Consider the following 16,655-nt stretch of genomic DNA (forward strand, 5'->3'; position numbering starts at 1 on the left):
CATATTCAACTGAAACACAATCTCACCCACTTCAAAATAACTTCTACACTAAATTCTGAATGAAAATATTCTGGTCTAAAAGGTAAATCAAGTTTCCATTATATACATTTTTTCACCCAATCCAAATGATTTCAACTAAGTTTACAATACTAACAAAAATAATCTCAAATCTGTTCTCATTTCTTCTAATCAACTATTATTTCACATTTCTTTACATTTTCTGTTTTTTTAATGTTATTAAATTATACCTCACTTGTTTACTATTGTCAAATTCACAGGCCCAAATGATGTGCAAACTACCACTAGCAACAATTTGGCTGAAGATTAGCTCTAATTCTAATGAAATACCGGGGAGGAGAATAATAGAAGTTCACAGTGGTAAGCTCTGTCACAGTGAAAAGGGAAACCAATTACAACAGCATTTTCATTCAAAACTGTTGAACTGAAACCATATTGAACCTGTCTGATATCAATCAGTAGGATTCACTAGACTGTCAGTCATGTGTATATCAGATTTGTAAAACAAGAAAACTGAGTTCTGACGTTTTGTGCAGGCTCTTATCTTGTTTTACATACTGAAGAGTAAATTGTTTATATATCAAATGTTTAGCTCAAAGTTATCTATAAAGTTGACATACAATGTAAATCTAAGCCACATGACATCATAGCACTTGATAGATTTATTACTAACTAGTGATACAAATCAACTATTTCACAATAACCAAGTCATAAATGCTATGTTATTTAGTATTGAGGTTGCTAACTACTCGACTACCAAACCAAATAGTAATCAAATTACATGGAGATCTATATAGAGAGGAATAAGCTTTGATAAAGTTATAAAATATTAGAACTACAAAGGCAGAGAAGTGAACAAGACAGGAAGCATGTTTTCTTCAAAATTAGACAAAAACAAAATATACCTACTTTAAAGAAGCTAAGTAACGAGCAGCAGGTGAATTTCTAGCAATGCTACCAGCTGGAGATATATGGTCTGTAGTAACAGAGTCTCCAAAATTCATAAGGACATAGGCATTTTTAATGGATTCAATAACAGGTAGTTCCTTAGTCTGGAAAAAAAAGTTGTTAAAATATAATCCTGAAATTCTGTAAAGTTTAAAATTAATAATTTTCAAAAAACAATCAAAATCGAACGAAATTCGACGACTGGCACCCATGCCAACCTTTCCTTCATTGGACACTAAACCCTGCTTGTGAAGACATGTTGGGCAAGTGAAATCGAAATTGTAATTGAACCAAATTCGATGACTGGCACCTGTACCAGTGGAGTGCTAACAGCACCGTCCGATCGTGATCATTGCCAGAGCAGCTGTCTGGCTTCTGTGCCGGTGGCATGTAAATAGTACCATTTGAGTGTGTTTGTTACCAGTGTCGCCTTACTGGAACTTGTGCCGGTGATATGTGAAAAAACATTCGAGCGAGGTTGTTGCCAGTGCCGCTGGACTGGCTTCTGTGCAGGTGGCATGTAAAAAACACCATTTGAGCGTGGCCATTGCCAGTACTGCCTGACTGGCCCTCGTGCCGGTGGCACATAAAAGCACCCACTACACTCTTGGAGTAGTTGGCATTAGGAAGGGCATCCAACTGTAGAAACTCTGCCAGATCAAATTGGAGCCTGGTGCAGCCATCTGGTTCATCAGTCCTCAGTCAAATCGTCCAACCCATGCTAGCATAGAAAGCGGATGTTAAACGATGATGATGATGAATCGAAACATTTTCATTGACAGAATCCAATCCAAATTATCTACATCATAACATGGTCTGTAAGCAACATTCAGTATTCAAAATAATCAAAGTCAGTCTCTTAATTTCTTCTTCTTGCAATATCGCTAATAGTATGGCTATTACTATTATAAAGGAAAGGGTGATTTAAAAGAATACCCAAGCTGTTTAATATTAAAGGAACAGTTGATTTATAGAAAGTTATGCTGTATGCATAATGTGAAGCTGGAATACAATGAGATTAATTCTTTTCTGTTTAAAAGCACAGTTAATAGAGATCTGAATTTAAGAAACTTTCCTTCGATCCATTTAAGTTTGTAAGGCTAATCACCTATTGAAAAATATATCTGATTATGAGGAATCTAAAACTGATTTTCACACACACATAACTCAAAATATATATAAGTTTTGAGAAGATAATTGTGAACACATCTATCATAGGGTAATTTTATAATTTCAATGCATATAGATAAAAATTATAACGTACCATGTTATCAAAAAATGGAGGGGATTTAATGTATGATGACCTTGGATCCCAAGGGTACAATAAATCATCAGGTGTAGCAAGTTTATTCCAACGTTCATTACCAGTCTAAAATTGAAACAAAATGTAAGATTGGTTTTAATATAACAAACTTAACAGGTTAAAAAACATTATCTAGTTTTTAGAAAACATGGGTATATGCAAACAAAGGAACAAAGAGTAATAAACATTATTTGAAAAAAAAAAAAAAAGGAAACAAAAACTTTACAAATTATGTATATATAAATAATTTATTGTGTTTTGTTGCTATTTTTTAAATGTCTCTATTATAAATATTTGAAGTTTGCCTATCAAAGTTTACTTATATGGAAGTACACAACAAAAGTTTTTTGAGTACTGACTTGTATCAACAAAATAATCTATAAGTAAGCAAAAGATTAGTAGTGATTCCACTGCAAGTAGGCAGTGCACCCAAACACTGCCATTATGTGATTAAAGCATGTTTTGAATTATCCAGGCTCAAAACATGCTTCAGTAAAAAACTTGGCTTTTTATAAATATTCTTTTTAATATAAACTTACAGTAAGACTTCCAGATTTGTAAAAACAAAATTACCAAACTAAATAATGTAAATTATTAGATTATACAAAAAAAAAAAACCCTAACAATTTTGCATTTTTGGCAAATGTTAGAAAACTACAGCATCTCTGAATATGGCTTTATCCAATGTTTCTAAAAATATACAATCACATCATCAAAATTTCAAATCTACAAGATAATGCATAATTATTTCAATAAATAAGTATTACATTTATTGGTGTAATCTCAATTCTGTGTTAATCAGATTACATAGCACGATTTTCTTAAATCTCAGCTGATTAATAATAAAGAGGGGGAAATTACAGCTAATAACTTAGGTGAGTTGCAAAGACTAAAAAGAAATCGGACAAGCATGCTCCAATGGATGTATAATGTTAATGTGCATGAATCCAAATCCAAAAGTGCACTAGAAAGAATGCTGCACTGGTAGGATCATGTGATGCATATGGAGGTGGACTCCTACATAAAGAAGTGGCAAGCACTTCAAGTTAGTTGAAGCTGTGGAAGGAGACTAAAGAAAACATATGAAGTGGTAAAGGCTGACCTGAAGAGGCAGCATCTGACAGAAGTGACTAGGGGCTGTACTGATGGTGATATGTGTGTGGTAGTGCAGCAAACCTACCCACTCATGGCTAAATGTACCGACATGACTGTAGTGTTTAGAGGCTGAGATATTTTGCACCATGCCAAGCCTATATTTACTACCCCTACCTCACCTTATCCTCCACCATCTACTATTGTTTATCCACCCTTCATCTTCCTCTTTATCATTCATAACCCTGTATCATTAATTTTCCCTATCACCTGTTTTAACTGTATCATCCCCACCCCTCTGACTCCCTTGCACCACCCTAAGCCTATGTGTAAGAGACTGCAATGAATCACACTCATCTTCTAGCTAGTACACTCAAACTTTGCCTTTCCGTACTGTCAACCATCACTCCCTTTACTCTGAGCCATTTCTATTGCCACCCATCACCTACTCACAACTTTATTTCATCACTCAAACTTATCTTTGTCCACCTCTGCAGTTGCCAACCACATCACCCCCAAATAAGTCTGATTTTCTCATTATACTCTTGCATCTTTTACCCATCCATTCTGGTTTTTCTGATATTATTACTCTGTCTTTCCTATTCCCCTCTTTGGTCACCTGAACAAATGTACATACCTTGGGATATTGAGTACTCTCTTTCCTTACTATGTACAAGGTGCTCTCTCCCTCCTATGCTGGTCACTCAAGATCCCTCCCTTCCATAGGGACTGGTGAACTAAACATCCTCCCTTCAACTGGTGCCATGAAAAATGTATCCAGTTTGCACTACACAGTAATTGGTAAATGAGAACAGTCATAAGGTCCCTTTAATCTTGTCTCACTGGAGACTTTTTAACATCTCTAGCATTGAAAATGCACCCAGTACACTCTGTAAACTGTTCCACAATAGTAAGATCATCCAACCATACAAACCAGATCAAATGACACGTATTAATATTAGTGTGTGGGAGCAACAGCTTCTAATAAGAAATGACTTGTGCCCTGATGATCCAACCAACCCATGCCAGTATGGAAAACAGACATGTAAAAAAATGATGATTAGATCAAGTAATAAAAACTGTAAAAGTGTCCTTGTTAAGTTTAAGCAGAGAGTTGAGTTGGATTAGAGGCTGTATGGTGGGTTGTTACTTTCTGAGTAGATAAGATAATTTCAAAGGAGCTTTGCAATAAACAAAATCTCTCTCTCTCATCCCCCCCCCCCCCTTTTTTTTGACGGGTTTCCATTTGTTGTTGTTTTGTCCTAGGCCAGTGCTGATTAAACAGTAATGGGATCAAAAACATTCCAATGCACCTTCTACTTATTAGATCTAGGGCTAGTGTCCTCCCTTCTTACGACAGGACATATGAGCTGTTTTATTTTTAGCAAGTTCAGGAGAATAACATTAAAATATATCAACAGAAACAAATATCTGTGTTGGCAGACTAACTACAAGTCAGAATTGAAGGTGCATTAGATGCACCACAATAAATGATAGCATGAGCAGCCATGGACTAACTGCATAACATTGACATCAAGATCAAGATGATCTGCTGAATAGAGATGGTGATAGTATTTGAGATAGATAGTGGAAATTTAAGAAACTAGTACCCACATTAACTCTTTCACATTTAAACCATCCACATTCAATCCAAATATTCTAGCTGTTTTATGTTCAAACCAGCCAGATCCAGTCTCTCACACCTACACTACAATATCATTCTAAAAATAAACGATCACATCATCAAAATCTTGACGTTATGAGACAAAGCATGATTAATTCAAAACAATGAGAATAAATAAGCATTATATTTAACAGAATAATTTGGATGCTAAAGAATTAACCAAACAGAGTTTTTTTTCCATTATAAAGACAGTCTATAAAAGGCATGTAGTGAAAGTATCTGGTTATCAGAGGCAAAGAAGAAGGATGACTGATCTGGTATAAGACATGCAATTTGAAAAGATGATATAGACAAATATGTGACAAAAGTTGAAGATATGGAAGATGTTAGATCTGAGATATCTGTGCTTTGCAAATGTAATGAGACAAGATATAAGACAGTAAATTGCTGACTAACAGATACCTGCAATTATGTTGATAAACAAAAAACTTCTCCTGTTGGTGGTGGTGGTAGGGATGATGAGAGCAGTGACAGCAATGTGGGAACTATGGAAATTCTTAACATAAAAATTGAAGTAGATTAAAAAAAAAAAATCACAGCTATACTTACTGTTATTTTTGAATAGACTTCTTTGAACATAGCTGGAATTACATTCTTCTTTTCAACAACCTAAAAGTTTAAAATATTTCAAGATTAAAATTCTTAGAACAAAGGTAAAATGTTTTGAATTCAAAGATGTAAAAATTTCATTAGAGTCTCACTGAGTTGCAAAGTCTCGTTTATCCTTAGCAACCAGTTTCTGACATCATAACTACAAACTTGCATTATCTATTTATATCAATTTCAACTGAAATTTCTAAAATTTTACAATTTTTTTTTTATAACTGAAGCAATCCATACATACCCTAAATTTCAAATAATGAGATGTGAAATAAAAACAGTTGGGCATATATCTTGATAAAACTGGCAGAAATAGAACACCAAAAAATAATGAAAGTTTACCTAAAGTAAATTGAAACGCCTATAAAAAGAAAGCGACTTTTATAGATTACCCTGATATTGATTTAAAAGTGAAGAAAGAAATTAAAAAAAGTGCAGGGATCATTAATACAATCTGTGCCAGAGTGATTTTTCCATGTGTATTAAACCGAGATGCTTAATTATTACACCTTATCTATCAATTAAATAATATTCAAATTCCAAATATCTTAATGACTTTGATAAAATGAACCAATTCACAACTGCCATTAGAGAAATGGCACTATCGTTGTTTTTTACATCTGCCGTTTCTATGCTGGTATGGGTCGAAGAAGACTTCTTGAAGCATCATTCTACAGCCAGATGCTCTTCTGGCAATCAATCCTTTCCAGGGAAAATGCTTAGCAGCATTTTGTCCATCCTTATATCCCGAGTTCAAATTTCACCAAAGTTGGCCTTGTCTTTCATCCTTCTGAGGTCAATAAAGTTAAGTACCAGTTGAACACTGGGTTGATGTAATCGACTTAGCCCCTTCCTCAAAATTGCTGGACTTGTACCAAAATTTGAAGCCATAATTACATAAACCATTAGCAGGACAGTAACAGTAGAGCATTTTTAGAATCTAATGAAGTCTATAAAATATTTTCGGATTAGATATGTACTTTGCAGCATAGTATATCAATGCGTGTTGCATTAAACAATGTAAAAGCAAACTATTTGTTATTACTTTATAAAAACAACTATGTTGGGTACTATTACATCATTAAAATAACGAAAAAGTTTTAATCACCTGGATTTCATTTCTGGTAGGCCATATGTCTTTGAGGTATATTGGTTTTCCATCAGCACTATAACCTATGAATTATTTTACAGAAGGTAAACTTCATTTAGAAATATAGTTTAATTCTTTAGTATGTAAAGTAGCTATGAAAATACTTGAAATACTGAGTCCAAAAATGAATTAGTATTCCATTATAAAACTGATTCACAAACATTGTGAAATAAGTTCACAATACAAATGAAACATCATAATTCTACATAATCACAAATCAACTTAGCATTTCAACCCTCCAAATACAATATGCATGACAATAAATATAAAAATTTTCAACAGTATCAATATGCTGAGTCTATAAGTTACTTTATAAATTTTATTAGTTAACTATGTCTTAGTAAAACACCAGTTCAATAAAGTTATTGCAACCACTAATTCCATCCACCAAAATCAATAATTTCTAGAATATTCATGCTGAATTCACCTTTTAAGTAAGTTTATCAATAAACTAAATGAATAAAATAGCAGCCTAGGCTTAAATGAAGCAAGTATATGAAGTGAAAACTTCAATTACCTAATGGTTCTGTTTCGAAGTCTATGCAGATAGTTCCAGCTAAAGCATAGGCAATGACTAAGAGAGGCGAAGCTAAAAAGTTGGCTCGTGTAAGTGGGTGAACACGTCCCTCATAGTTTCTATTTCCAGATAGTACACCAACAGCCACCAAATCACCCTGTGAAATAAGACAATACATTTTGAACACTGAAATAATTTTACATTTACAAGACATATTTTTACTTATGTTTTCTTTCATTTTTATGACATTTAAGAATAAAACAACAATTTCTTAACTGACACTGGACAAATTTGTAAGAAAGGAGAAAGGTAAAAGCTTAGAAACATCAGTTATAAGCAAGCTTACAAGTAAGTGGAAAAGAGGACAAACCTTTTCAATAGCTGTAGATACTTCTTCAGACAATGGGCCACTGTTTCCAATACAAGTCATACAACCATAGCCAACAATATTAAATCTGAAAATAAAATACAAAGACAATATCTTAAACATAATAATACTCCCACTGTTACTATTTTTATGTCTGGATGAATTTTTATTTGAGGAAAATTAATGTAGATTGGAAATAGTCTTTTTATGTTCATAAAGCTTACCCTAATTCTTCTAGATAAGGTATAACACCACTTTCTTTGAGGTAATAGGTAACTACACCACTGCCAGGGGATAAACTAGTTTTGATGTAAGAAGGTACTTTTAAACCAGCATCCACTGCCTTTTTAGCCAATAAACCTTTAAAAAAAAAAAAAAAAAGAGTAGATAAAGAAAAAAGTTTCATTCAGTAAATTTTGTATAAAAATAATAATATTAATATTAATTTAAAATGCAGAGAAGAAACAAAATTTACCAAATAATGAGTTGTAAAGTAACCATTAATTTTAACATCATGAAAGGCTAAAAATGAAATTATTTCTTAAAACACAAATATAATTAAAATTTCAAAACTAACCTGCTCCTAGCATAACAGAAGGGTTGCTGGTATTAGTACAACTAGTTATGGCTGCCATAACAACAGAACCATGACTTAAAATTTCTTCTTTACTTTTAAACTCAAATGGAATGGTTATATTTAATTTATCAGGAGGAATCTGGAAACCCTGCAAAACAGAAATGAAAGAACTCATTAACTAATGGTTCCTTATCAAATTATATTTTGGATTGGAATTCTTTTATGTACAAATGACAATGAATTTGTTCAAAACTTTGGTAGCATCTTGCTGTACCTCAATATTTATGTTTTATATCATGAGATTCAACACTGTAAACATGTAAAATTTAAGATTCTAAGCATTTATTTATTAATTTGGATTCTTTCTTCACCAAGGAAAGGCATACACATAGGCATATAGATACATAGATACAAAATGTGTGTATAGGTGTATCTCTTTCTCATATATGGAGAGAGAGAGAGGAGAAAGAGGGAGAGCAATGAATATCTACAAGAAAATTCTTATGTGGTTTACAAATAGGCTAACAACATTTTAATGCAGACAAATTTCAAAAGACATTTTGCAACTATGAAAATATTTATAAACAATATACTGAATCTTATAAGACCCATATTTCAGAAAGGCCAAAGAATATCATTAAGAGTGATGCATTACAAAGCTGGAGCAACTTGGGGGTATATGAAGTGATGGTTCCTGCAAGCATTGACAAGAAGAGCCAGAATTGTAACAGTTTTAATCTTCAATAGACCTTTGTATTTACATTATAGTAATAGAGATTTCAAAGAGCAATTTGGTGCCTAGATGATATAGTGTGTATATGTTGTGGAAGGATTCCAACCACTCAACAAGTGACTAAAAGTGGACTCTGACACATTACTATAAAATAAAGAACTGTGAGCAATTGGGGGTAAGCAGTTCACTGTTAGCCGTTGGCAGAGAATGTTTAACCTCATGTGACAGTAATGTACTGTGTCATGTAAATACTCCTTTCCCCCTTTTTCGTTAAATTATTTATCCAACACCAGGATATAAAAGTATATATATGTACATTGCAATAATAGGCAAGCACAACAAGTTAGTCAATAAAACTCTGGGGAAATTTACTACATGACAAAGAAGAGATGCAGTCCAACCAACAGAATTGCAATATACAATCAACTGTTTGTTTCAATGACTCACAGACAACCAGTTCACACACCTATAAGTATTTTTATTTTGTAAAATGTTCACACAACCAACAAATCTGTCAATGATATCCAAAGATAGGAAGCAAGAAGTTATAATCTCTTCAAACTTCAAAATAAAGTAACTAGACAAGAGAAATAATAAGCACAATAGGTCTGTATCATTAATCTCCTTTTTATATACAGCAATATAATAAACTTGCACAGTAACACTTCTTGCTAAGATAGCCAACACTGTTTTGCACCAATTTCTCATTAGTAACCCAGGTATATCTACTGAAAAAAAATGGAACAAACTACATTCTTTGATCACCAAAGCAGATAGAATCAGGAGCTCTTTCAGTAAAAGATGATCATTAACAGTAAACAGCTAAAGCTTACATATGAAAAAATAATGAAAGGTTAAAATAAAAACAGTCTTATGTATGAAGTAATTTTGTATAAAATTTACCTTGAAACCAACTGGTGATATCAAACAGTTCTTGAAATCTTCTTTCATATTTGTCACTAATACCTTGTCATGAGGACGTTTGGGTCCTGAACAGCATGAACTTACTGTGCTCAAATCCAATTCATAATACTGTTTAAGTAAAATAATAAAAACCAAAAGAAAAAAAATCATTAACATACATTTTCCCCATACACATATGTGAAATTAAGTTTGTAACAACAAATGTTTATCAAACTATAATTTTGAACTCAATATTATATAAGCACCATAATATAATCTAGACAAGATAATCATTCTAAGATCTTGCAGTTATGGTTAGACTATGCTTTGCTGTTAATGACTAATAAAAATATCACAAAAACCATTTACTGTACCACAAAAAATCATGTGCACTCTCCACTGCATTCTATATTTAACTGAATTTAATTAAAATTTCGGAGTGGTTTCCCCTATCTTTTTGTTAAAGTAAGACGATCGTTATAAAGATGTACTATACTTTTAGTTAACCTCGAGGCTTACTGTATGAAATATGCTTGCATGCACTTTACTACATGAGAATGTTGTACTTCAAGTACTAGCCATTTGCCTTTACAATTCACTTAGATAATATGTAAGTTCTTTTCTTGGAGTCAAATATCTTTGAAACATTTCTCAAAATGGAGAAAAATATAGATAATGTGTTCTAAAAGTAATGAGTAATAAGATTATAAAAAAGGGAACTGGCTGTTAAGTAAAGTAATAAATAAAAAAAAAGCTGAAGATTGTACAGGATGGTACAAGTCAAATCTTAAGTCAGCATAATAAACTTTCAATAACCAAATTTCTGTTACTGATATTAACAAAGGAAATCTTAAGAGACAAATCCTTATGGCAAAGAAATTATGCTTTCAAGCAAGCCTTATCAAAATTATTTGCTGTAATCCAGCTGGGGAAATCAGTACCTATCTTGTTGAACAACTAATGTTAAACAAGGTGTCTTGAGATTAAACATTTTTTTCAATAATCCAGGTTGATATCTAAATCCTAAACTGAATATAAAATTGCTCTGTCTGAAGACTGAACATCAGAAAATCAATCAAATCAATATACAATTGTAATAAGAGATAGTCTTACATTATAAGGAACAGACTACCTTTGAAACACAATCTGATTGTACAGATACAAGGGGCAGTCAAAAGTTAACTGTACTTTTGCCAAAACTTTCTTTAGGTTGGTTGCACTGCCTTCAGCACTTGCATATTAAAAGGTGGCACTCTTGTGGATATGTAACCAAGGTTTGGCCTTTATTGTTACAATTTTCTTTTTTTGTGTTATGGAATAAACATGGCCACTCCACTGCCAGTGTGCACCAAGGAAGAACAGAGATTAGTGATCTGATTTCTCTGGCCTGGAGGTGTGTCAAGGTTTGAAATTTATTGCAGGCAATATAGGGACAGTGCTATACTGCATAATAGTGTGTATGAGTGGAATGACAAGTTTAAAAATGGCCAGAGAAATGTGAAGCATGAAATGGGAGTAGGACACCCATCAACCTCCACCACTAATGTGAAGATTCAATAAGTTCAAGGGGCAGTCCTGGCAAACCAATGAATGACCATCAATGAGGTGGCATGTTCTCTGCAAATTAGTCATGTTTCTGAATACGAAATCATCTTTGATGAGCTTTACTTCTGTAAAGTCTGTGTGAGATAGGAGGCAAGAGAGCTTATCAAAGTGCATAACCACAACCAGTACTACGATGAAGGTGAAGCTGTTTTGGAAAGAATAGTCACACCAGATGAGACTAGGACCCATCACTTTGAGCTAGAATTCAAAAGGTAAAGTATGGAGTGGAAACACCTAGAATCGTCACCCAAAAAGAAATTCAAGACTCAACTTTCCATAGAAAAAGTGATGTTTTGGGGATGCAAAAAGGCCTATACGGACACATCAACTAGAAAAGGGGTCTACAGTTACCAGTATAGATTACAGTGAAACCAACAATCCACATCAAATGCTGAGGTCTATTGTCAAAGCAAGTATTATTGTTGCATGACAATGCATTCCCACATATGGCTGCCCCTGCCCCAGTTGAAACCATTGCAAAATCGGGTTTCAAGCAGCTAGAACATCCTGCATAAAGTCCAGATCTCACCCCTTCTGACCATCACCACTTTGGACCATTCAACCATACTTTACAAGGTCATCAATTTCCTAAGAATGACAAAACACATGAAGTGATACATAAATGGCTGTGCAACTAGCCAAAAACCTTCTTCTCTGATGGAATAAGCAAACTAGTAGACAACTGGAAAAAGTACATCAGAAAGCAAGGAGACCGTGGAAAAAATTATGCATTGTTCAACCCCTGCTTTTGATTAATAAATTACAGAAATAAGAGTGCATACAATTTTTGACTTACCATATATTTATATTCTAACTAGAGAAGACTATAATCAATCAGAATTTACCAATAATCAAAAACACTTTTTCCTTTAGATGTTAAATAAATTTCTAGATAAGAGAAATTCTACAACTTACATCACTATATATAGGATCCTCCTCAGATTTGGTATAATCTCTAAACATTTTGTTTGCTTTAAGGAATGTTTCTATATATAAAAGTTTTTCTTCACTGCGATCTAAAAAGAAAGAAAAGTTTGCAGAAAAAGTGAAATGTAGCAATTACATACCACATCATAAAATATATATATATAATTAACTGTAAGAACATAACAAACTGAATCTCATTTAGATTCAAAGTAAATTGTTTTCATGTCTAATAATGACTGACAACAACCATTTTCCTATTTTTGTATAAGTCTAGAATCCCAAGTAACAACACTCGTATTCCGATATCTAAACCTCAATTATCGAAACTGTGTTATTTTTAGACATAACTGAAATTTACTTAACTGAATGTCATCAAAATGCTTGTTTCAGAAAAATGTATGATGTATATGAATCAGACGTGAGCAAAAACTGATCCTCAAAACCTTGATTTTATCCAAACCCCCATTCACTTATAGATGGTAAATATTTCTCATTACGATAAGAAATGCTTTGTGAAAATTATTCAACCTTGACTGCTTTAAGTTTAGACATAAAACAGCAAATCTTAGATTTATGTAAAGTATCACAATACTGCAAGAGATAAGTTTTATAAAGTGACATATCCTTCAGTAATTATCAAAAAGAAAATAGTCATCAGAATTTTTACTTTAATAAATGTCTAATACACACAAGCACAAAGAAAAGATGTTAATGCAAAAACAAGATGAAATAAACCAAAGTAAATACAAAAATTAGCAATGGACAGATGAAAGAAAGTAAACTTACGCGCGCGCGCGCACACACATCTGATTAAAAGTAATGTCAAAAATCTTACTGGTTTGTTGAAGATAATCCATACTCATTTGATCAATTGGAAAATAACCAACAGTAGCTCCATATTCAGGACACATATTGGATATGGTTGATCGATCAGCAATAGAAAGTTGGGCAACTCCTGGGCCATAGAACTCAACAAATTTACCAACAACACCAACACTTCGTAGATGCTAGACAGAATAAAAAGAGAACATCTTAATATATAAATATAGAAAACTTTAAATCACACACTTGGTTTTTTTTTTGTTGTTGTTGTTGTTAGTTTTGTTCTATGATGTTGCTGAGAGAGGTGGGAAAGAAAGTATCCATATGGTAGAGAGAGAAAATTAAAGAAATGAAGCATATGACTAGGTCAGTGAGAATAAAGAAAGAAAGTGAATGAAAGAAAAAATAAGTGAAAAAAGATAAAATGAAATACAAGAAGAAAATGACAAAGACAAGGAAGAAATAAACTTCATTTTTGACAGGCATCACAATAATTTTCAAATAAAGATAAAGCCAAGACTCTAGTTACAGCATCACTGAAAATGATTGCCATAAAAAAACATACAGAAGAAACCTTGAGCTTTTCTTTATCCCGAACTACAGCTAAAACTTTTAGTCCCTTGCCCCCCCAAAAAATTTCATCAACTTGATAAAATTCTCTTTCCTGCCATCCCTCAACAATGACAGTTCTGTGGGCAGACAAGGCCATTAGCTCTAATACTGTCATTACCCTCAAATACTGCACTTCAGAGTTTGACCTTAAACTCACCCAATTCCTATCTCTCAATAGAGATATTTCCTGATCTTAATGGTAACAGAGACAGCCATTAACAACAACCATGAATCGTTCACCTTAACCAGCAGCAGAGCTTTTGTAAAACCTTCTCCTTAGAGAAATTTAGTGAAAGTAATGTTGTTACCTTCAACATCAAAGTTCCTCTACATACTGATGTATCTCATCATCTGCACCCCCATCTTAGTCCATCATTCTCTAAGCATCCAGGCTCATCACCTCCCATGACACACTGTCTGTGACCTCTCTTATGCTCACTTTCTTGTTCCTTAAGTGTTTGCTCTAGCACCCCATCACTACCTTCCCTTTATCACCTTTAGCCATGAATCTTCTCTATAGCAAGACGCCTGTGCATGTTTCTCTATTATACTTTCCTACACAAATACTTCCTCTTAGTAGTGGGAATTTTCTCCCTCTTCTCTTCCCCCCCCCTGTTCCTTTCTGTCTTATAAGTTACACAGCAACCTCACTAATGCTTGTGGCACAAAAAGTGCACCCACTCCACTCTGCAAAGTGGCTGGCATTAGGAAGGGCATCAAACCAGAGAAACCAAGTCAATGATGACACTGGAGTATGATGCAGCCCTGCAGCTTCTGGTTCCCTGTCAAATCATCCAACCTGTGTCAGTATGAAGAGTGGCTGTTAAATGATGACAATGATAATGAGTAACCTTTTAGTATACAAACCATCAAAATAAACTATCAAAAGTTATTTGTGTTTATTCAGGCCAGCCAGACTCAACACACAGCATGAATAGCAGGATACTTTTCTCCTATCATGTCACTTCCTAAATTTCATCATGTTTATATGCATTTTTGCAACATATCCAGCATACTGCTGCCGACACTGCCACCACATCTCATCATTTTATTTCTGTTTTTTCATACAGGCATGAGCTGATTAGGTTTTCTGAAATACTGCTTTATAACTAAGCACTCTGTCGCCAACCCTTTTAGTTGCCTCTGACAATATGCAAAGACAGTATACCAATTCTAAATGTTTGGTGCACAGAGTATATATCCAATACCATTAATCTTATGAATGCTAAATAGCTAAAGTCATACATGGAGCCTCTATGGAAATTAAGGCAAATTCCTCTTCAGAATCCATATTATTAATGTAATCAGTTATTCTCTTCCCAGTCTGGTCAACTGGTTCCCACTATGATTATTAACAATGATAATGTTGGTGTTAGGAAGGATATCCAGCTGTAGAAACCATGCCAAATCAGATTGGAGTCTGATGTAGCCCCTCAGCTTACCAGCTCTGGTCAAACCATCCAACCCATGCCAGCATAGACAATGGACGTTAAATGATGATGATGATGATGATGATGATGATGAATAAATGCTACTGTTGCTACTATCACCTCTACTACTATTTTCAGCCAATATCACAAAATGTTTTTCTAATAAAAACAAGTAATAAAAATATATAGAAATAGAAATGTATGAATTACCTTAGTAATTGTAAGGACCACATCAGTGGATGTTGTGTATTGATCAAGTTCACCAATCAATTTGTAACCAACAACTTTAGGAAGCACCATACTAATTGATTGACCAAGCATGACAGCCTCTGCTTCAATGCCACCGACACCTAAAATAAATTATATTTGATTTTAGAGAAAATAAGACAACTTAATTGCTTTTATAAATAGTGACAACTATTCTTTAATATTAATATTAAAAATTTTTTCAAGTGTTAGTCAGCTGAGTTCATAAGACTCTAACCTTGCCTATTATAAGGTTGAAGCTTCCATCATTGGCAGCACTATACCCTGTAACCCCTTGTAAAAATTCTTATCTATCAATGAACTAATCCTCCCACTTTTATTATGTGGAATTACAGTTCACTACTTGCTATACTAAACTCAAATACTTCAGTAAGTCTGGAGAAGGCAACAGGAAACTCTTTTATTGTGTCCTCTTCTAATAATGACATAAGAGTCAACATTCGCCAATTTTCCATGAGTCAGTTGAATTACTCGTTAAATATTATTTACTATGTACTAACTCATTTTAATACTTTCTAAAAGATATTATCATTGCTATTTGCACCTGCAACAATAAATCAAACTTTCTATTCTAAAGTGTGGCTGTGTGGTAAGAAGCTTGCTTCCCAACCACGTTGTTCCAGGTTCAGTGCCACTGCATGGCACCTTGGGTAAATGTCTTTTACTATAGCTGAGGACCAACCGAAGCATTGTGAATGGGTTTGGTAGACAGAAAATGAAAGAAGCCCATCATATATATATATATATATATATATATATATATATATTTGTGTATGTGTCATTTTACCCACTCCATCTCTTGACAACTGATGTTGGTGTGTTTATGTCTCTGTAACTTAGCAGTTTAGCAAAAGAGACCGATAGAATAAATACTAAGCTTACAAACAATAAGTCCTGAGGTCAGTTTCTTCGACTAAGGCAGTGCTCCAGCATGGCTGCAGTCAAATGACTAAAACAAGTAAAAGAATGACTATGAAATTCACAGAAATGGTCTTTAGTGTTACCAGTGCTACAATAGGAAAGAAGACTAACTGATGCAACTGAAAGAAGACTAACTGATGCAACTGAAAGCAAAGAAAAAAAAAAGGAACTAAAATGGA

General features: G+C 33.6%; 1 protein-coding gene across 4 annotated transcripts in view; it reads right to left on the reverse strand.

Annotated features, from left to right (window-relative positions):
- LOC106876434 (cytoplasmic aconitate hydratase) overlaps positions 1-16,655 on the reverse strand; it is an 89,388-nt gene that overhangs the window by 10,137 nt on the left and 62,596 nt on the right. For all 4 annotated transcript variants that reach the window (XM_089365931.1, XM_052974608.2, XM_052974609.2 and 1 more), the window contains 12 exons: positions 15,499-15,638; positions 13,260-13,431; positions 12,413-12,513; positions 9,893-10,021; positions 8,257-8,404; positions 7,904-8,039; positions 7,683-7,767; positions 7,313-7,469; positions 6,754-6,818; positions 5,595-5,654; positions 2,231-2,335; positions 928-1,070 (listed from right to left, as the gene is read on the reverse strand). In XM_089365931.1, the coding sequence (XP_089222057.1) occupies positions 928-1,070; positions 2,231-2,335; positions 5,595-5,654; positions 6,754-6,818; positions 7,313-7,469; positions 7,683-7,767; positions 7,904-8,039; positions 8,257-8,404; positions 9,893-10,021; positions 12,413-12,513; positions 13,260-13,431; positions 15,499-15,638 (1,441 nt within the window). The remainder of the gene's footprint in view (positions 1-927; positions 1,071-2,230; positions 2,336-5,594; positions 5,655-6,753; positions 6,819-7,312; positions 7,470-7,682; positions 7,768-7,903; positions 8,040-8,256; positions 8,405-9,892; positions 10,022-12,412; positions 12,514-13,259; positions 13,432-15,498; positions 15,639-16,655) is intronic.

The sequence above is a fragment of the Octopus bimaculoides genome, chromosome 18 (genome assembly GCF_046866305.1).
Source record: "Octopus bimaculoides isolate indiv1 chromosome 18, ASM4686630v1, whole genome shotgun sequence".
NCBI lineage: Eukaryota > Metazoa > Mollusca > Cephalopoda > Octopoda > Octopodidae > Octopus > Octopus bimaculoides.